At 46.6% G+C, this 21,535-nt stretch overlaps 5 protein-coding genes across 11 annotated transcripts; 2 read left to right on the top strand and 3 right to left on the bottom strand.

Annotated features, from left to right (window-relative positions):
- Nucleotides 1-2,011: 2,011 nt before the first annotated feature.
- On the top strand, nucleotides 2,012-2,611 carry PPTG_05812 (hypothetical protein; the record flags this gene model as incomplete). Its single annotated transcript, XM_008899533.1, has 1 exon — nucleotides 2,012-2,611. One exon carries the CDS (start codon nucleotides 2,012-2,014, stop codon nucleotides 2,609-2,611), a length of 600 nt encoding a protein of 199 aa, XP_008897781.1.
- Nucleotides 2,612-4,667: 2,056 nt separating this feature from the next.
- On the bottom strand, nucleotides 4,668-6,992 carry PPTG_05813 (hypothetical protein; the record flags this gene model as incomplete). Its single annotated transcript, XM_008899534.1, has 2 exons — nucleotides 4,668-5,749; nucleotides 5,894-6,992. The coding sequence occupies 2 exons, from the start codon at nucleotides 6,990-6,992 to the stop codon at nucleotides 4,740-4,742; spliced, it is 2,109 nt and encodes a 702-aa protein (XP_008897782.1). The 3' UTR covers nucleotides 4,668-4,739.
- Nucleotides 6,993-7,151: 159 nt separating this feature from the next.
- PPTG_05814 (hypothetical protein) lies at nucleotides 7,152-15,105 on the top strand. 7 transcript variants are annotated; one of them, XM_008899535.1, is made up of 7 exons: nucleotides 7,152-7,186; nucleotides 7,254-7,886; nucleotides 7,960-8,061; nucleotides 8,125-8,225; nucleotides 8,295-11,615; nucleotides 11,671-14,280; nucleotides 14,351-15,105. In XM_008899535.1, exons 1-7 carry the CDS (start codon nucleotides 7,181-7,183, stop codon nucleotides 14,547-14,549), a joined length of 6,972 nt encoding a protein of 2,323 aa, XP_008897783.1. In that variant the 5' UTR covers nucleotides 7,152-7,180; the 3' UTR covers nucleotides 14,550-15,105. The 7 variants fall into 7 exon arrangements, with proteins under 7 accessions (XP_008897783.1, XP_008897786.1, XP_008897787.1 ...); XM_008899538.1 differs by having other exon boundaries at nucleotides 7,254-8,061; nucleotides 8,135-8,225; XM_008899539.1 differs by having other exon boundaries at nucleotides 7,960-8,225.
- A 1-nt stretch (nucleotide 15,106) lies between these two features.
- On the bottom strand, nucleotides 15,107-16,537 carry PPTG_05815 (hypothetical protein). Its single transcript, XM_008899542.1, has one exon. It carries the CDS (start codon nucleotides 16,457-16,459, stop codon nucleotides 15,227-15,229), a length of 1,233 nt encoding a protein of 410 aa, XP_008897790.1. The 5' UTR covers nucleotides 16,460-16,537; the 3' UTR covers nucleotides 15,107-15,226.
- A 123-nt stretch (nucleotides 16,538-16,660) lies between these two features.
- PPTG_05816 (hypothetical protein) lies at nucleotides 16,661-21,528 on the bottom strand. Its single transcript, XM_008899543.1, has one exon. It carries the CDS (start codon nucleotides 21,516-21,518, stop codon nucleotides 16,770-16,772), a length of 4,749 nt encoding a protein of 1,582 aa, XP_008897791.1. The 5' UTR covers nucleotides 21,519-21,528; the 3' UTR covers nucleotides 16,661-16,769.
- Nucleotides 21,529-21,535: the final 7 nt, after the last annotated feature.

Below are 21,535 nucleotides of genomic sequence, written 5' to 3' on the forward strand. Positions count from 1 at the left end.
GGATATAAATATCCAGAGAACATTCAGTACGAACCCTAACCTAGTCACTGTTTGCACCTCGACAGTTTCGCTGCCTGGTGTCGTCATCAAGCGTTCCAGTAGCTCTTCTTTGTCTCAGTGCAAACTATCTTGCTATTCTAAGTTTACCGTATCATTTACAAAAAATGATGTCAACATGGGGAGTCAAACCTTGCAAAAATGCTGCTGATATTTTGGCTGCATTTTTGCTGATATTTTTTCCAAGAAAGTGCTTATATCCCTTTCTTCGTCGAAGCCACCTCATGAGGTGGCTTATGTTAGAAATAATCAGCTTATATTATGGAGGGAATTTTCATCAATAAGTAATGTGTCTGCACACGGATAGCTCGCCAAACAGACGACCTTTATCACAGGGCAAATCTTCCCCCCATCTTCCCAAGTGTTGAGCCACCTGTTCTGTCAAGGGGAAGTTGTGCATGTTTTATTAATAGTGAGTCCTCCTATACATATTTGATGAAGATGACTGCTTATGTTCTACGCTGATTTTTGCTGATATTTTTTTGCTTATTCGAAGGTTCGACATACCTATTGTCCAACATTCTGTTGATTTACAGTATTTCATACAACAGCAGCTAAACTCACATACTACGCAGTACTGTACTGTATGATACCTAGTTGGACACCGCTAATCTGGGAAATAAAACCCTAGGCTGCGAAAATATTTAAAACCCACTTCGTCCGATCCATGGCCCTTTCATACGCTAGAAGACATCTCCTTCGAGATTTTATCGGTAACTTACCCGCAAACCATACCCCCACCCCCAGGAGTGCACCCCACCGGCAAGCAGCGATGCATATATTGTGCTGTCAGTCCACATTTATCAATGCTAATAAGGAGCATAGTTCAGTGAGCTTTTCCTCTACTCGCCAGCGTGTATTAAGGGCCAATCGACGGAGAAACATAGACGAATGGTTAAAGGGCTCACCATCCCTGCCCTAAATCAGCCGAGATGAGACAATTACGATTAACATATGGTCATATTATCAAGTTCAAGGGTTAATAAGGCTCTATGTTCTTGTACCGGTACTAAGGCTGACAAGGAATTTAATTAAACCAAATTATAATTGGTGGAACTACTGAAAGCGCACTAAATGGACAAATAAGTACACGAAACATAGCATCCAAATTGGAGTCATTAGGAATGAAGCTGTCAAGCGACATTGCATATACCATTTCAGAGGATATTAACTGTTGAACATAAAACACGTATATTTTGTCAAATCCATATCAGCAGATATGACAGGGTATGCAAATCCCGAGCTATGCATATCGAGGGGGATTTTTTTTTTACATGTGATATGCATTGATGCTGACTATCTAATGTTGACGTTCGCACGCAATCATGGTGGTCCTTTCGAATCTGTAATATAGAAAAATAGCTTACAGATTCTGTTTGCTATTTTTTCTGGAAGCGCTGGAATGTGTAGTTATTAAATTTGTAAATCTAAATTCGCCGTCTAATCCCGACGCTTATCGAGGGGGGTTGTACATAGTGAACTCCGTACTTCTTAGTTTGGCTGGTGGACGAGTGCGATCTTTGACAAAAAAAATACTGTGGCCCATTTAAATACCAAACACATGATTGTCTGGAACAAGTATACAGTACTGTAAGTAGTGCCTCAACCGAAGTACACTACAAAACTAATAACCTGCATCATTTAATGCGGATAAGTTTATGGACAATTCTTGTTTACATAATGTGGACCTCTAATGGACTATTTACCAGAATGGTTTTGAGTATACTAGGATTTTTAATTGAAGCATTCTAGGGTATAATGCAATTCGCAGATGATCTGCAAGTGCACGGAACGGGCTTGAACCCACCGCTGTACGAGTGCATGAACATGTACATGTAGTCTGAGACTACTAGTCTCCTCGCCAGTCGATCAAGGTCTTTGAGTCAAGGAATCCTCATTCACTTCTAAAACAACTGCCAAGGTGCCAAGTCCCGGACTTTTTATCTCTCAGAGAATGCGTCTATCATTTGTTCTACTTGCGACGGCTGGATTCGCTCTCCCTGCAGACACCAATGCCCGGTCAACGGACGCAATGACACACTCGCGATTGAGGCAGAAGGTGACTTCGCCAGATACTGTTGACGCAATTGACGCGGGGAATCTTGTAAACCAGGCGTTCTTCCGAGTCTTGAAATCTGTAGAAACGGTCGACACGCATGAAGACCCAGAGGAAGAACGAGGTCTGAATGGACTTTCCGGGTGGACGAAGCTAAAAAATCTACGGAAGGCTGAGCGTATCAAAGAAATCAAGGAGGCGTTAGCCATCGCAAAAGTCCAAGTGAAAGCAGCAGCTGACACCGCAGCGGCGAAGGCCGCGCAAGTGAAGAACATTGCAGACCAATTGGATGACGCTACGATAGAGGCAATACTCAAGAACCCCAAATTTAAAGACAAGATGTTCAGCACATGGCACAAGGACAATGTCGACCCCCAGCTGATATTCAATGCCTTAGCTCTGCTTGGCAAGTACACCCAAGCCAAATGGGACGGAATAGCAATTGCGTACCTCGACTTTTCCACAAAGATGGCGATCGCTGCTGCTAAAGCCAAATAAGTACCTGCACGAGGGCTGTTCCATTAATGCGGTGAAATTGCTAGAGAAATATAATCGAAAACTTCTCCATGGTAGGGTGTATCCCGCACATGTAACAACTCCAGTACAAGCGTATTTGTATGGCGTCTTCTGCACTATAATGTGACAGGAATCCTACGCTTCTTGCTTTACGAGATGGGTATCCTGTGGGGATATTTATAATACTGCTGTATTATAGCTCCGCGCTCCAACCCTTGCTTGGTGATGAGTGTGAAGTGCCCTGATGATGAATATGAAGTGCCCCTGCTGGCGTGCAACAGATTATGAAGAGTAGTGATGGTATTGTGGTACAGATTAACCTCCCTTAGCTAATACTGCCCGTAGAACAACTATTGATCAAGTGTTGCAAGTTGATCACGTTATGGCGGCTGGCTGGTGCAAATTTATGAAGTTTAGTGGGATTGAAACGAAATATTTTTAATCTGCAAATTTATGGAAGTATCCGACGACACACCGGACTATCCAAAGTCTCTACTGTGACTCTTTCTGAAGCTCATTTCCGATGAAATCAGCTTTGAATAGATGGGCACGTGGTTTAAATCGGTATGAAGGCTAATTTGTACCAAATCTCTTGATTTTGATCTTATTTGACTGGGGTTTCTTCTATCATTACATTGTATCGACTTTTCAAGTTTGACAGTATTATCACGGGACTTTATATAAAGCAAGTCTACCAGTTTGGTGAACTCAAGTACGAATAGTGCCCTCATCGAGTAACTATGTAATGACCTCACTGATAAACTTGGTGCAGTGTACATCTAGTCATTCTAGTAGTTTAAACTGCGATAAATGACCTAAAACCTTCTCTAGCCTCGTCGATATGCCCTATTTTATCAGAAAAAAAACCAACAAGAAAATCCTAGCACTACTCTTCATATCGCGATATCCGGATTGTCTCGAAAAGACAAATTTATTTAATGAGCAGAAGAAAAATCAGAGCTACAGCTAGTCCTGGTACATATAAAGCACTAGGTGGCTCCTAGTGCGCAGGAGGCTTGTGCCACATCAACATGCCAACAACATAAACTGCCCATAATCAAAGGCACTTTATAATCATCTTCATAATCACGCCGACCGCAATCACCTCCTCACCGGGCATGTCGGCCGAGTTGTCTGAGCTTGAACTTGACCATCGTTGCACATCGGTTGTACACAAGTGTCGCGATCATCGACGACCTTGTACGCAAAAGGATTGGCTTTGCTGACGACTGAATTGTTTGCAGTGATAAAGGCTAGCTGTAACTATCATTAGTAAAGGGTTGCTACCAGTATAAGACGAGGGTGCCACTAAATAGTGCCTGGGGTATTATTCGGGAATTTCCGTTGTATGACTTTGGCAGTAAGGCCTTTCAAGTCTCGAAACCAAGGCGCTAGCTAACTTTAGGTTCTATTTGCCCTTAGTTTTAATTCTCATTTTTCAATGTTAGGGCCAAAAATTGGACCAAAAGTTAGCGCCTTGGCTTCGAGAGTTGTGAGGTATTACAGCCAAGGTCATATATTAATACATGTACTATTTAAAGAGTTATATACGTGGTATATTCTTCGTAGTGTCAACTGCTGTATACAGGGGCGAAATTTATTACTTTGAAGCATGAAATTTTTCACTAATAACAAAGCGATGTGAGTTTTGTCCTTGATTATAGGACAAAAACCACAATTTCTAGACTAGGAAGCCTCCAGAGTAGCTCCATTTATCAGGAATAGTTGTTGTAGACAACACATCGCACTTAAGCTGCTTCGAACGCCCTCATACAAAGTCCAAGTTAGGTTTTGGTCTATAAGCTGATTCTAGGTCAAATTCAGCCAAATGACTACGGGCATGTTAATACATCTAGCGCACCGAAGCTTCGCCAATTACTTCATTTGTAGTCGACGTTTACCGATACGTCATCATAACAGCGTCGATTCCGTAGCGCGTTTGATATTTCCTATCTCAGTCTTCGCGAAGCCCTAGTTGTGGCGACCCATTCATTCTCATTACTTAAGTAACCTTTTATGGTTAAAAACACTGAAGTATCGTTGTATCAAACCCCTCGACGTCATAATTAAGCTGCTATTATTTTGCGAAAAGTGTATCCCATTCATTTTGCTAGCACTGAAATTCCATTCCGTATTGAGCATCCCACGACTCAAGAGGAAATTTGACAGACGTACGAGTATCGCAGTCAATAGCTTGGCGGATAATATTCCAATTGCTCTCGGATGCATTCATCAAATACTGAGAGTAACCCTGATGGAAGACAGCGCTGAAGTTGCTGACTAATCCGTTGAAAATCGTGGCCAGATCTGAACAGTAAGGAGTTCCACCCGCGATAATTTGCAGAGTGTCTCCTATCGCATTCTCAATGAATGGATCAATCCACGACCAGAAGAACGCTATAGTTGTGCCAGCTAAGTCGATGACCATTGGGTGTAATGGTGGTTGTGCCACATTGCGAGGTAGCTCTACCACATCGGTATAACTAACAGAAATATACTGGATATCTGGAGTTTCGAATAGTTTAGAGGGTAGCTCGTTGATGGGGTTACCTGTGAGTGATAAAGATATTGGTTGCAGTCGTATGAGTGACAATGGTATCGCTGACAGCTGACTATTCTCGATGTGTATACTCGCATTAAAATTCCACCTGCCATCGATATCGTCGGGTAGTGTCCGGAGATTTGTTTCACAAAAGTTGATCTGTGTGAGGTTAATCGGAAAATCATCGGATTGAAAGCCGAGAGGGAGCAGTCCGTCTGTCAAGTTGGTTCGAATCATGGATAACACAGTAAGGTTAGGATGGCACGAATTTGTGACGGCTGCTTCTGGCCCCCAGTCCCGAATAGTCGAATTGTAGATCCAGATCTCACGCAGTCGAATAAATTCTTGGAACATTTCAGGGACCTCTAGCTCAGGACAATGCAGAATGTGTAACTTCACTACGGTGGTGTGGTCAAATCGCTTCCATTGATCTATAACATCGACTTTTGCGCCAGTTATCCCCACTTTGTAGCAGTCAAATTCCACAGCAAAGCATGCCGGAAGCGCTCCGGCCATTGGATATACCTTGGGGCTACATTCCACTAAGGGCGTCTTCGAAGATGCTTGGACGTGTAAAGCTAGAATCACAGCACCCCATGCGAAAAATATGCAGTGAACAAAAATAAAAATCATGCGCCTGGTTCGATTCGATAAATGCGCGTTGTAACACCAAAAATTCCTTGGAATCAGACACTTATAGCTTCCTGGTTGCTCTGCAGTACCGTCATTATTTGCACCCATAACTGTATGTGCTGGCTGGCGAGAAACAATTGGTTCAACTGTGCCACGATGCTTGACATCAGCAATATTAGGACCTTGTGCATGTGTGATGCGATTCCCTCGATCAGGTTTCCAGCGTAGTAGTTCTTTCATACTCGCAGTGGTTGCGATGATCCCAAGTGCAAATACAACTCGAGAAATCAGGTCTGACCATGAAGATACCAGTACAAGTCTCGCTTCATCGAGCATCTGAGCCATCCAGTCGTTGTCTTCTAGTAGTTCGAAGCTGAAACTCATCAGCTCAGCATCGAATTCATTTACGTAATTTACAATTATCATAATTGAGACCCCCATCGCAGACATCAGGTCCAATGTACAATCAAGCACAATCGCGGCAAGCCTTCGACGAGCCTCATCGTTACTAAATAGACGAGTGTGTACGAATACGGACGACCAGCAGTTGATCACAAGTAAACTGACGTAAAAGCGATTCAAAACGGAACGTGACAGATACTTGCTCATTCTAAAAGCTTGTACACTTTGAAATGTCGTCTCGACAATTTCCCGACAGACGAGAATTATGTAAAAGTAGCGTCCATTAACGCCAATAGCACCACGTCGGTTAGCGATATTTGCATAGGTCGCCGTTGCCCTTCGAAGCATTTGGATGGTTGATTTACCCATAATTTGGTTTGAGGTTTCGTTACCAACGTGGTAATTTATTGCACCCGCATTGTTTTTCAGTGTTTTCTTCGGTCGCTTTACAATCGACCGTGACCATGGATAAAATACCAAGTTGCGTCTACGCAGTGATCCGACAACCATGAGCAGTAACAACCCACCGTTCAGACAGGCTACAACCATGTGCACGTACGAAATTGTACGAAAGTGTTTGTGAGGCATTCCAACGTCATACGAATCCAAAGAATAGCTCAAAACTGTGGAGCCGAACATCCAGTAAAACTTGGCGTAACACGCGTGAAAAATGAACGTGACCAGATGAATCCCAAAGATGACAATCCACCAGACCGCAAACCCGCGGAACGAAAGCGTCACAAATTCCGTTTGAGCCGTCGACAAGAGAGCGGCAGGTGTGATCATTGCGCTGTCCGCAAGACGTCGTCAATCCAAGACGTCGAATCTATTTATTCCTATCGCCAATTTTGCACTTTTTCGTAATTTACGAGTTTCAATTTTATCAGCTCCCTTGAATAGAATATGGTTCCTCTAAACTAGAATACTGTTTCATGTGTTACACATCATATTGAAAGTACTCTCCATCGGCGAATATGAGCGTATGTTCCCCATGCATCTTGTGTTTAGCTCGCTACGTACAGTACTAACACTCATTACACCGTCCAGCGCGAAGATAAAGGCAATGGTAGCAGCGTAAACGACAAAACTTTGCAATTCACGGCGTCACTGCTGTGTGAGCTGCCCTCAACAACAACCCAAAATTCACAGCTAGAATCCATACATTCTTCAATTCAGGACCAAAAGGCGCCGTGGATCGCCGTTTACGGGTCTAAATGTGCAGTTATAGTAGGCGACAGGACTCAGGTGCAGCTCGTGGACGTATTAGATCTCGACGGAGCGAAAAATGCAGCGCAGATAACCATCGAGACCCATGAAAAGGTGCAGGCGATGGCCTTCAGCATCTGTGGAAAATTTCTAGCGCTTGCAGACGCTACAGGAACGTTGTCTCTATACAAGAGCAATGGTACACTATTGTTCGGACACCAAGTGGTGCGCGGGGGCTCGGACTGTGTCGTTTCAATTAAATTTGCCACTTCACAAGGCTTGAGTGGCGCGCAGGAGGTGGTGGTGGTGACAAAACATGGAATATTATTGCTGTTGGGTAACTTGAAGCTCGCGGAATTCGAGGAATTGCTGCTGGAGAAGCCCAAGGAGGCGCTGAGTGAGATTCTGAGGATCATTCGCTTTGATCGGACGAGTGTTGGACGGCTGAAGGAAAATGCACAGTCCTGTATGCTGGTACGAACCGAAGAGGTTATGTATGTTAGTTTTACAGTATTACTGAATGGCTAGCTTTTTTTATTTGTTGTAGGTTCAGCGGTGTCAGGCGGAGAATTTTGTGTTTTTAGGGAATCATGAAGCATTTCTAAGTGTGTGGAAGACGAGGGATAATGAGAAACAATCTGGAATTGAGGTACGTGCAGCTAATATATATATATCAAGGGTTGTGAGAATTTTACGTTGAATTACTGTCTAGCAAGTGGCAGTGAATGATTCCAGATCAGCTCTCGTTGAAGCAATGGACTTTGATGCAAACTACAACGCGCTCGTGATTCTTTGTGAAGGGAAACTGTCTTGGTATGGATATTGAGTTAGCATAGTGTACTGGAGAGGACATATTTAACCGCCTTGTGTACTCTGTGGTAGGTGGAACTGGCGCGATATGACCGAGTTGTTCGAGGCAGATATTTTCAGAATAATGAGCTTTGCAGTGATTAGAAGCTGTGGAGAGAACGGGGCAGAATCTACCTTGCTTCTCGCTGTCGGGTCTTCTGATGACGGGACATCAATGTCAACGTTTCAATTGGTTCGGATTCGGCGTACAGAATCTGGTGCTGCGAACGCTAAAGTGGTCTCAAGACTGGAGTGGATCGATTGCCTGAAGTCCAATATCGTACACAACGTAGTGCTTTTTGCGACGACTAGTGATATTAGTCGCTGTCAAGTGCTCGCAGCATGCCAAACCAACCGTGGGGTCACCATGGTTCTGCTGCGAGAAGATGTCGAAAATTCGACAAGTGAAGCAGACGAAAGTGTTGAGAGTGAAGATCGAGAAACGGTATTCGAGGAAGATGCTGTCACGATAGCCGAGTCTCTTGTGGACACACCTATGTCGTCCCTCATGCAGAAAGGAGTAATACAGCAGTATCAAGGCAAGCTGAAAGTCTGTACGAGCAGTATTGGAGATAACGAGGATGAAACTCGTGTTATTTTGAAAGATTTAGTTCATGTTGCATCGAATATCCGCGAGTACACAAGTTCATCGCCAAGGTCATCACTACGCATGGCAAGTTTACTGCGTTGGTGTGATGAAATCAGTGAATTGTCGTACCAATGGACCACATTTCAGCTACTCCGAAGCTCATCGACTGCAGAAACAAAAGGAAATACGCTACGTGAACAATGGCATCAATTTCGGGCGATATCTGTGGTTGAATTGCTGGAAAAATACCTCAAATTGGGCTCGATGCGAGCCGTCAGGATAATGTGGGGACGCCACGTCGATGACGCTAGCGTTCGCAACATTGGTACACTATTGGAGAACCTTCCCGCGTCGCTCCCAGTCTCAGTGTATGCAAGTTGGCTCCAGAACGAAGTTATACCAGTCTTGATCCATCACGCTGACCAAACACAATCCCTTGAAGCAGATACGACTACAGAGACTGGAACTAGACCTCTGCTTGACCAGGTAGCGCTCTGGGTCCTGAAGAGGGCTGAAGATACAGCAGCTAACAGTGATTTGGACACCGCTATTCGCATCTGTAATGTACTTAAACCTGAAAGTGGAGAGAACGGTGCGATGCTTTCCTTCTACGAGTTTAGGAGGCATACGTCGAGATCGGCTCAAGAGGAGTCGAATGTCTTTGAACGTATCGAACGTTTGAGTGAAAAGCTACGACACGTCCAGCGTCTCGCAGCGGAGCACCATTTCGTTATCTCACTGTCAGTATTTGAAGACGAAACTCCTGCAACTATCGCGATGAGTATGCTTGACCGTGTGTTGGATACTGCGTCGCTCAAGACCGCAATCGAGGATCATGTTAGAAAATATCTTGAATTCTGTAGCGTTGAGATTGATCCAGTTCTTCACGACTACGTTAAAGAACTGGCAGAATCCATCCAGACTCCTCAATCCGCTGAAGAAACGAGAGCTCTAGTGCTGCTGGATGAAATTTCGGATACTAACGTTCGTATTGACGCTACACTGGCCTTGTTGAGGTCAACACTGCCTCCGTATTCCGATGCACTGAAGAAGCACGCACACAACTGCACTCAGTGGAAGTCTGAGAGACAAGATGAACTGGAAGAACATGTGCGATTGATGGAGATCCAGGATATGTTGACCAAGTATGGCATCAAGCAGTTCGATATTGCCGATACAAAGAGCGCGTCACGATTGGTGTCACACATCTTGAACCAAGTCTCAATACCCTCAGCTTTTGTGGATGCGATGCTGTTGGTTGATGCGTACAGTGATCTCTGCTGCGATCGAGCAGTAGTTGGATATACGGAAAACTTGTTAACGGAGTGTGATACAATGACAACGGATGGTCTTTTAAACGAGGTTTCAGCCAGAGTGACCAAGGCGATGGAAGCATTTGAAGAAGTCAAGAAACGGAGAGATCCCAAGTCCAACGTGATGCTTTACGCGTCCATTATGGAAGAAATTGTCGAGTTTGGCGTGACGTTGTTGGAGCTGGAGGCTGAGGAGATGAATGGAGAAGACGATGCTAAGTCGCAGTCGTTTATTCTGTGTATGATCAAGTCTCTGGTTGACGTTTATTTACACGAATTGAAGACGCTGTTGGAATTAGCGGGTACCACTAGAGATGACTCGATCATCGCATACGTTGAAAGCTCCGACTATTTGCTATCTGACACGTTATTGACGGATTTGCAGAGGATTTGCCAGGTTGAAGCGGAATTCGGTCTCCTGCTTTCTATCTCAACGCTACGGGATCCAGACAAGTGCGAGGCGAAGCTGAAACAGTTGATAAAACCCGATATCCTGTTTGCTGAAGACGACAACGAGCAAGAACCAGCCGTGTCAGTGACCTACGTTGCAAAGGGTAAAGGCAAAAAGCGTGCTCTGGCGTCGAATGAAAGCAGCTCTTCTGTTGCTGAAAAGAGACAGCGAACAAGCCACAACATCGAGAGTCACGGACTGCAGCAAGACGACAAGAGGACTCGACTTATCTTTGACATAAATCGCTTTGCGTCTGCCGTGGGTATCGACGCCAAGGCCTGTCGTTCGCTTATCGCCCAGAGCGCTGCTAACAGTGGCTCCATCCTACAAGCTGTTCGGTTCTCTCGAGAATTATTCTCCAAGAGAGCGAACGCAGAAGTCGATCGCTCAGAGCACGAGTTCCGTCCGGCCGAAGCTCTAAAGAAAACCGCGATATCTCTTTCATTGTACACGTCAAGCCACGTGAAGGAAATTTACGACACGCCGTTTACTCGAAGTCAGCAGTATTTACCAGCTCAAGTGGCGCGAGTTCAAGCGCCGATGTACACGCTGGAGCTGCTACGATACGCGCTTTGTATGTGCGAGAAGGATTCGTTCGACGAGACGTTGATTCTCTTCAAGAACACGTTGCTCGTGAACGAAATACTACAGTTCACACAGCACAACGTCTCGAACACTACAGCACCGTGGACGCTGTACCCTCGCTGGTATCGAGGAGATGCATGTGCCTTGTCCAGCTACGAAGCCATGAAGCTCGTGACCAGGTTTGCGATTGCTGAGCACAAGAATCTCAGACGAGAAGTCGAATTCAGAGACACGATCGCATCCAAGCGCTACGTGTCGTTCCTCGTGGAACAGCGGGCCGATCTGCTGAGTCTACAGGCGTTGATGTCCATGCAAGAACTACCTGAAGACGCCGCGATCGTCGTCAACACGCAGATGGGGAAGCTCTTATCGACTGTCTTCCAGTCACAAGAGATCGACAACTATTTAGCTCTCGGGTACGCTGTTTCGTTGTCGTTGCACTGAGAACATTTCTAATCTTTGTCTTTGTAGATTGATGCTGTCGATGAAGCAGGAGGACGCGTTTCATGCTTTTCGAAGGCAAATTTCTCGTGAAAATGTGGCGAAAGACTTCAATCGTTTCCAGAAGCTTGCGTTCATTGGTGCTGATGCTGCAAGAGCCTGGCAGCAAATCGCATTTTTGCACCAATGTGTCGAGTTGGAAGGCAATGCGAGGTGGTGGCATTACCTCAATCTACTTGGCATTGAGTGCGACCACAAGGCTTTCCAAACTGAACGTCGGGACTTGCAGTACATTCGTCGACTCGTGCCGCAGCTGATCACTCGGAGTAACTATGACTTTTACACGATACTGGAGTTCACGCGTCACTACCAGATCGAAGACAGTTTCCCGTCACTCGTTTATGCTGAAGCTCTGTTGTTGGACGAGTCTTCTACAAACCTCGAGTACCAGGACAAAATTGTTGGTGTTATTGATGAAATTCACGAGCAGCATTTGGTGAAACTTTTACTGAAAAGTATTCCAAGAATTTCGGGTCGAGATTATGATCGGCTGCTATTTATTTTTCGGCTATTGCTCGAGAACACGGTGTATCGTGAGCGAGAAGAAGTGGAGCGACGAGTGGACGTTTTGCGTCATTTAAAAGCGTTTGTTGCGTCTCAAAGTAAAGAGAATAGTGACAAGAAGGTCTCATTTCATGAGCTTATCACAAAACCTCGAGAGGTGCTGTCTCGACTGGTGACTAAGGAGAACTTTAACGCTGTAGTTGGACTGGTGGAGCCTCTTCGACTGGAACCCGATGAGCTCCAAATGTTACTCTTGAAGAATATGATCACAAATTTCAAGTTAAAGACAGTGGACGGAGAAACAAGTGTCAAGTTCAGTGCGTTTGAAGACATATTGGTGTGTTTAAGCGATACGGAGAGCCGTGTGACTGCGGCTGAGTGGCTCGCTGAGAACTTTCCATTAGGCGGGGAGAAGCTGAAAGCTCTGGAATTTGCTCTAAAGGCTGCTGTATTTGGTCAAACTGACTCGGAAGACCCGTCCAGTACGTCGTTCATTGGACATGAAGCTCAGGCACGACTGGAAACCAAAATTTTACGAGTTAAAGTGGAAATGTTGTTTCGAAATGCCACATCGCAAGTGTCAAGTGTGGCGGACGTGATTAATGACAAGGAACTAACAAATCAGCTGCTTACATTGGTGACGGAGCCTAAAAAACTCTTCAAAGAGTTGTACAGACGATACGCGCTAGTGTTCTACAATCACAATAGTGACATGCTCCATGCAGTGGCTAGTAGTATTGGAGATCTGCTTGAATTACCACAAGAGAAGATTCGACTTGATCTGGTTTGTGAGTGGCTCGTCAAAGACGCTGTGCATATCGGGAAAGAGGATTCGAGTGAAGACACCAAGGAGGATCCGTTTGAGCTTATTACGGAGGAAAAACTTCACCAAGCAGATGAAAATTTCGGGAAGAAAATCCTCTACTTGACGAGTGCTAGTGTGAAGGCTGGAGACTTGTTTGGTCACCAAGTTCTGAGTTATCTCATCGATTTTGCTAAAGATCCGCGGCCACGGGCTGGTGTCACGTATCGAGCGAAGATGAGGGCGCTCCGTGTGATCTTGCGGCTGGGCCAACTGTATCATGCTGCTGTCGAGCGGTTTGTCACTACCAAGTACGGCAGTGATAACACCGACCTGTTCTTTAAGGAACTGCTGGAGCATTCGAAGCACTACAATCATTTGATGACGTTTGAAGAACATCGAGTACCCTACGACATGAGTCACTTGTTGGAGAGCGATAAAGAGGCCCTCACACGTAGTTTCCTGCGACGATGCCCTCCTAAGCAGCGCTGGGTGCTGCGTTGTGCCAGCCAACTCATGCTTGACTTTGACGTAGCAGCGACGGATTTATGGGAGGACGTTCTGACAAACATGTTGCAATTGGGAATGGTTCGATCATTAGCGGCTATCATGGGGTCACTGAGCAGGAAGCCGTTCGTACGATCATTGAGCTGTGGCCAGCAAGTGTGGGAAAAGGTTTTGACCTCGCCGATGATCCATTTGAAGCGCAAGCATAACCAGTTAAAACGCTATAAAACTGCTCAAGATCGTCGCGAAACGAAGGATAGCGATGATTCCTTGCGCTTTGCTGGGATCCACGTCTCCAGCGTGCGCTCGGTCATGCAGAGAACGGTAGTTCTGCTTCAAAGATGTCCTTTTCTCGACCAAATCGACGTGCCTGCATTGGTGGTTCATCTGCGAGATCTGAATGCGGTGGCAGAGGAGGAACCTGATGGAGCAGGAATCGTTAGACATCTTGATTTGTACGGTTTTGCCGTTAAATGTGCCATGGTTATTCCAAATCCACGTGCTCGATTCGAGGCGCTGATGAGAATTATTCACGCTGGAGCATACAGTTCAGTGCTTTATGAACTGCTGGACGCGTCGTGCTTTTTTGATGAGAACATTGGTGGAGAGAATGGAGAATTCGCTGACAACTGCCGCTTGATGCAAGAGAGTTTTTCCGAAGCAGCAAGACGAAAGGACTACGCTTCGATCCTGGGCACTCCGCTTGAGCCGGGCTTCGTGGAGTATCTCGCCGCTACTGGAGACATCGACTATCTCCTGTCGTTATTGTAAGCTTCTATGGCTTTGCTTGGGCAAAAACCTATTGTAATGTTAACTTTGCTGATTGTTTGTGTATAGATTGGAGGATAAGCGGATGGACACAGCGTTAACGGCCGTGGAGCTTTACTTTGAGTTTCACCCCGCAGCAGCGCCATCACTTGAAGACACCCAGTCAAGCGAAGAGAAGACAGACGCAAGTAGCAAACGCTGGGAGCTTATTGACGCGTATTTGGCTGTTTCAAAATCAATACATCTGGAACGCTTCCGCGCGTTGTAAACAAAGCAGAAGATTTGTCCGGGTGGTATTACGCGTAATAATTACGCTATGTCCAACCACTGACATAATATAGTGATGCCAGAGGCGGCATTCATACTACCGCCAACTGGTTTTGAAGTGTAAGCGAATGGTTCCTTCATGAAGAAAACGGCAAACGCAGTTGTCACAACACAATTAGTAAAGTATCACAACACTTCTCTCTACCGGCCGCCAACACATGCGCGTCTACTTATTTCTACTCCTAAGTGTGGCGACCCTGCTCAACAGTAGCTACACTGCAGCAGTCAAGCTTCAGACGTCTCTCCAATCAATCGATGCTGCTGATATGAGCGACCAGATACTGAGTACCGAAACAACAAGTGGTTAGATCGAGAACATGGACGACGAGGAGAGGGCCGGGGTCTCGAATCTTGTGGCAAGTACGTCGAAATAGTTTAAGGAAGCCAAACTGAATTGGAGTAGATATGCAGTACAGGCAACGGGAATTTCAGGAGTTGAAAAACAATTAGTTGACATCGCCCATAAATGGACAGAGTTGAACGAAAAAATATCCCAATCATTTTACTTAGTAAAGGGAAATTTTTGTGGGTTGGTTGAAAAAACTGAGCATCATCAGGATTCATGACATTCAACCATACTGACATTTATCAACACGCTTCCTCTAAATAGCAAACTTCTCATTCCTGAGTCGTCTTGAAAGCGGAAGCAACTAGTGTTGCGTATCTGATTGAGTCCAAAGCTTTTCGTAAGTGGGTTTCAGCTGACGATACATTTGTGATCATAATGGTAGACGATGGATTGTCAGTCTCCAGATAACACTTCAAAAGCAAAGTAAGCTTAGAGTTCCGATACGGAATGTGGCCAGTTCCTTGTCGAGCCTGTACTCGAATACATTCTTTGAGAGCCAGCAAGCTTGAATTGATCTCACGAGCTTCTTTGTGTTCCTTGGAGTTGCGAGTCAAACCTTCACCTGTGTACTCGGCGCCAGAGAGATCAACAAGTACAAACATTCCGCCGCTACATTTCACCTTTTCAGCATCAACCTGTGCTTTCATAGCTGCCACCTCAGCCTCTGCAGCGTCAACTTGACTCTGTAGCGTGTCCAGTCGATCTTGGTCTTCCTGTGATGGCTCAGCACCCGTCGCAGTTGCTTTCCCATCTACGATCACATATAATTTTGACTGTATTGCAATATACAGATCGTCACGGGCTTTTCCTAAAGGAACTACACGGGACTGAGCCAACACGACTTGTTGACGTGCTTTAGCGAGTGCAGAAGTCACGATCTCCAGCTCTAAAACTGCATGGGAGCGGCTACTTTGATGATGCAGCTCCGAAGTTCCCTCGGCACGCAAACTCCTACCATGACGAATAATTGCAAGCACAGCTTCAGCCGAATCGCCATAAGCAGCATGGAGAGATTGAGTCAATACTTCTCCATTTGGCCCCATAGTTGTGGCACTCCGAACATGAATTCTTCCATGCGCATCTTCGCGAACAAACCCAGGCTGACGATTATTTAACAAGTCAAACACTTGACCGTTGTATAGCTCGTAGAATCGGACTTGTACGAGCAGGTCTTTAGTACTTTCAGTGAACAGGTCCCGGACTAAACGCTGGCACATGCCAAGCTCTGAGTCATACCCGAAGATGGTGTGTGTCTTGCCGCTGTTCGTGTGGCCATACGCAAAGCAGCACGAAGTGGTGCCATTCAGCATCCCAGAGACCATCGGACGGATTGCTTGCGTGTAGGCCTCGCCGTTCTCAGTGGACAGAAGTCCTGCAAAACCGGAGAATTTCTTGTCTGAATTGACGACGAGACGTCCTCCTTCTTCGATCACATACTCGATGGTTTTGTCTCCTTGCTCCGACGTGGCGAGTGGCCGTGGTCGAATGTAAACTTTGGTCATGGCGGCGAGGGAGCTTTTGATGTGCTTCGGCGAAAGGAGTCGCGAAAGAGTTGCAAAACCCACTACATAAACTATTTTTCAACATAATAAAAATATAATAATAGAAGGGTTTGGGATTAAAAAAAATCAATAAAACTGGATGTTTCGAAAGTGAAGTTTTTTTTAAAAATAATTTTAAAAAGCAAAAAATATTTTTGAAATCTTTTGGTATTATTTTGACAGAATTTATTGGCCATAATTTGGATTTTGTATTACGACAAATAAATTCTGTCAGAGTATTTGGACGGAATTCTCCAGTATTCAACTCCATCTAAAGAGTCGACTCGAGTGCTCCAGACATCAATTGCTGTTGCGTGTACTCCCAGAGCATCAGAGCTCCACTCACATGCACATTCAGCGAGCGTACAAGCCCAAACTGAGGGATTTCAACGCACACGTCAACCAGCTGCAGCACTTCCACCGGGATCCCTTCCTTCTCGCGCCCTAGAACCAGCACCATCTTGCGTGGCAGCGTGTAGTTCGCGAGACTCACACTGGACGCGGTTTGCTCTACGGCCACAATAGTGTAACCCTCGCGCTTCCAACGTAGAAGCGCTTGCCGTAAATCGTCGCCTTGCGGTCGAACTTCTTCCAGTGGCATCCACTTGTGCGCTGTAGCGCTTACTGTCGCAAAGGTGACGTCCTGCTGCGTCATCCGAAGGTTTGGCACGATCAATTTCTGAGCGTTGAAGATCTCGCATGTCCGTGCCAGTCCTGCCAAGTTCGGGATCTTGTCTACCAAGCTGGCACACATGATGATAGGCTGTCGAGGTCGTTGACGAGCGTTCAAAGTGACTCCACGGCGCGCTGCATCGAAATCCGCTCGCATCGCAGAGGGCAGTGCACTGTCCTCAAGCAGCAAAGCGGTTGTGTCAATTTTACGCTGCACAGTGAGAGTTCCATTTGAACTATCAGACTCGGCGTTAATCTTCTGCTGTGAAGGCGTCGGAGTGAAGTTTTCGAGCTGGTACTGCGCGTACAGCTCGTTCATGGCTGTCTTGAGTTGTTCGCTGAAGCGAAGAGCCTCGTCGCGAGGCAGAAGCTCTCCGAACTCGCTGATGAAGCCGGAAGAGAGCATTCCAAGCAACGAGCTCTCGTAGTCAGGGTGGAATTCCTCCAGTTGTCGAGCCTGTCGTCGTAGCATGCGTTTGCACTCCTTGTTGTTGCTCAGATAACGCGCCGTACCTTCCAAAAAGCGAAGTCCGGGAGTAACATTCGAGCTCAGTTTGAGTTGATGAATGTGACGAGGTAGAACTTTGGCCAGTAGATACTGAGCCAGCACCCTTGTGTATCCATGAGACGTGTTGAGCCACGGTAACATCGTCTCCAGTAGTTCGCCACAGTCGATATCAAGACTATTGTCGTCCAGCTTGGAATCCACAAGGTAAGCGGACACAAGTAACAGCGACGCGCCCACTTGAGGCATCAAATTCGCATCCTGGAGCATGGGCAGCAACAGACCAGAGCAGATCTCACGTGGGAACTTGGTAGCCATCCGCATACCGAAGAGCTCCATGTAGTAGCGAACACTGGGCAGTTGAGGCACTGCAAACGCAGTTTGAAGCGTGGGAATCAACTCCGTCAGCTGCGCCTTGTTCACATGTGTACTGACGATGCACAAAGCCTGCCACGAGCGCAACTTCTTGCCGAATCCATCGCTGTTAAGCATGTGCTGCTTCTGCCAGTCCGGAGTCACGTTGAGTTGAAGAAGTCGAGCGAGCAGTGCGTTCATGAGCTGCTGGGTAGCTTCTGTCGTAGAGCTTCTATCGACTGCTACGTCGTCCAAGAAGCTCAGCATTATAAGCCGCACAAACCTGTCCTTAGCGTGAGTCGTGATCGCTGCTGTCTGATAGCCGTCGAGAGGAGAGAAGCCCTGAAAGCCTTGGAACGGAGCGCCAGTATCCATCGTTAGCTGCTCCTTCTCATCAATCAGTGGTTCTTTGTAGAGTAGCAGTTCAACGAGTTCATCTACGAAGGATAACGCCGACACTGGATGAGCACGCCAGGTTTGGCATAATCGACAAGCCAAGTGGAAGATGACGTTGGGTCTGTGTTTTGATCCAAAGCGGATAAACTCCGCAATCCAGTACTTCATCGTCGCTTGTAGCTCACTGCGCAGGAGGAATACCGGCTGGAAAATACACATAACGACAGCTCGAGTAAGTGCATCAGGCTTAGCCTTGCTGTCGTTGTAAGCCGTCCAGACTTCATCCAGCAACCTGTCGAGTTCTTCAACACCATTTGAAGCCACTATTGAGCCTGCCAGTTGCGATAGTGTGAGCGACAGCACGTTCACCATCTGAATCAACGCCGAAGGATCCATGCCTGCAGTGGGCAAGGCCTCAACGCAGGCGTCGTATATATCTCGCAATAGTTTCGTGTCGATGAAAGACGAGGATTCAACGACACGATGCAGCAGGATCCACTTGCTAGCAGCCAAGCTGATCGCACAACGCGCATCGAGTTTTCCACTGTAACGTCGACTCGTATCCAGCGCGAGTAGAAGGGGGAGAATACGTTCACTTTCAAATGCACGCAGAGAGTCAAGTGCAGCAGTGTTCTCGCCAACAATGGACAGACACTTTGCAGCTAATGCCAAGTCAAATACACTTCGATCAGCCGATGCCAGAACATCCTTCAGCTCTTCACAAAGGGCATCAAGGACGTTCATTTGATCCAGCCCACCAGTCGAAGTCATCGTGTGTGTACTCATCTGTGAGGCCACCAATGCAGCAGAGACAACGAGCTCCATAATATCGTCCAGTTCGCGATCTCCAGACTGCATCTCACCATCCAGCCAGCTCCGGATGACTGCCATGGCTGCTTTAAACAGGTATGAACAGTTGACTTGCCCCGCATAGAAAGACTCACGTTGAAACGAGAACATGAAGCATTTCGACGTGCAACTATCCGCAAGCTCCTGAACCTGGTCTTCAAACTTGGCAATCACAAGCACAAGCCGTGCAGTATCCACTTCTTCCGAGACCTTGGACAGCAAGGCACTGAGAGAAGCACGCAACATCACTCGAACGTTAGCCCGACGTCCTGGCGTTCCTTCGAGATGAAAAGCCTCTGCTTCGTCAACGTTTTCTGCTGTTAAGAGCAGCAATCTCGCCAGTTGATTCGGACTCAGTACACCTTCCACGCTTCCTTCCACAGGTGTCTTCAAATACGTTTGAAGCGCAGTTGCTAAAGCTGTTGTGAAGCAGAATGAGTTTTCATCCGAAGAGGAGGCTTCCATCCACGCTAGAGAATGCACTAGCGCCTCACCATCGTTTGCTACCAAAGTACTCAAGGGGAAGACACAAAGCACACGAGCTATCGTCAACAGCGATAGTGACGACGCACAGACGAACCCTCCAGTGAGCGCGTGACTCAACGCACGAAGCATTTTCGTTCGCATCGCTTGCGAGAAGGACTGCATGGCATGCACGTCTAGCAAGAACCGGAGTCGGTCTACAGCTGTACTGCTTAGTGTCATCTTCGAGGCTGCACGCTTCAGATGAGGAGACTGGAACACTTGCAACATACTTAGCAAAGCTTCAGGCGAGTGACTGTCTGCGTCTTCACCAAAAATCGCTTCTTCGACTGCAGCAACGAAATCGTCCAACACACGCTCGTTCTCGCTTTGAAAAGCAAGGAAAGAAGCCAGGAAATCAGCCACCAACGCCTGGAAGCGAGTTCGATGTGCTTGCTTGTAAAGTATAGGGTCGTTGCAGGCACGTAGCACGTCTTGAAGCACAAAATGCTGGAAAACAGGAGCACAGGAGAAGGAGGCTTTACGATCAACATCCTTGCTGCTATTTTTCTGCCAAAGTCTCCAACTTTCGATGTAAGTCTCCATAAAATTCGAGATAAATAGCCGCTTCACGGCGGGGTTGTCATGGGCGAATAACCGCACCAAAAGACTCTGCATCCAGTCGAACGTCAGCTGTACTGGCCATTGTTCACTCTGCTGTTGCTTGTTTGAATCCACGATCAAGTAGCTCTTCAGTAGACCAGCAACTTGGGGCCAAACCTGTTCAATCAGATGCTGTTCATGGTGCATCTGAATCACTTCCGAGGCCGTCAGGAAGCTCTGCCATGTATCCACCCACGCTTGTTTCTCGTCCTTCGACTCCATTGTACAGTGAGAGAAAGCAACCTTGAGAATGTGAAGACCCTGCTTGCGCAGTAGTGCGTCATTGTGTCGAAGAGCATAGCACACTAGATTCTGCAGTCTAACATCTGCAATAATCTCACGTGGACCCTTGGGCATCATGACACACACGAGATACAACAGTTCTTGAGGGAAAGTCGTCAACAGCGGGTCCCACGCATCCAGCACCATCGTCAGGAGAGTCTGATATACACCTTTGTCGCTGTCTTCGAGCAGCTTTGGCACAATATGCAGCACCACTGCCCGTAAGAACTGTGGTCGCTGTTTCCAGGTCTTCATAGCCACCTCACAGACCTGCATTGACTCGTTCATCAACTTGTTTTCCTGTTGTAGAAGCTCCAGCAATCTGCAGAGCGAGTCGTAGCTTGGTTCATCATCTCCAGCCTCTTTTAAGAGCCCCTGAACTGTAGTAAACAGCGTCTTCACCGCATCGTGATCTCTCTGTGTATTCAACAGTCTCTGGAGTATCCCCAACGCGGCGTGATGCAGTGAACCATGGCTCTTTATCTTCAATACTGGCAGCAACACATAACTTGCCAACTTCCCGACCAATAACCGCGTCGCCTGTTCTTCTGGCACTTCAAGTGACTGCAGATATCCTTCTAGAATGACTGAAGAGGCCACTAGAGTAAAGTGGAAGCGTCTAACGTCATCTGTAGCAATCGGGAGGGGCGTTAACAGCTTTATCAGACCATGTGCGTCGTCTCTGAACAGCTCCTGGACCTGCTTGTCGTTCAATGAGAGACCTGTAGCCACCAGTTCAAACTGCGCCTCCATCTCCGCCACATCTAGCTCCAAAACGCTGCGATTTAGCTCGTGGAAGCGCTGCCAGCGTGCCCATGCTGCTGCAATCGCCTCCATCACTTTGCACAATTGGA

This window comes from Phytophthora parasitica, assembly GCF_000247585.1.
Source record: "Phytophthora parasitica INRA-310 unplaced genomic scaffold supercont2.8, whole genome shotgun sequence".
Taxonomy (NCBI): Eukaryota; Oomycota; class Peronosporomycetes; order Peronosporales; family Peronosporaceae; genus Phytophthora; species Phytophthora nicotianae.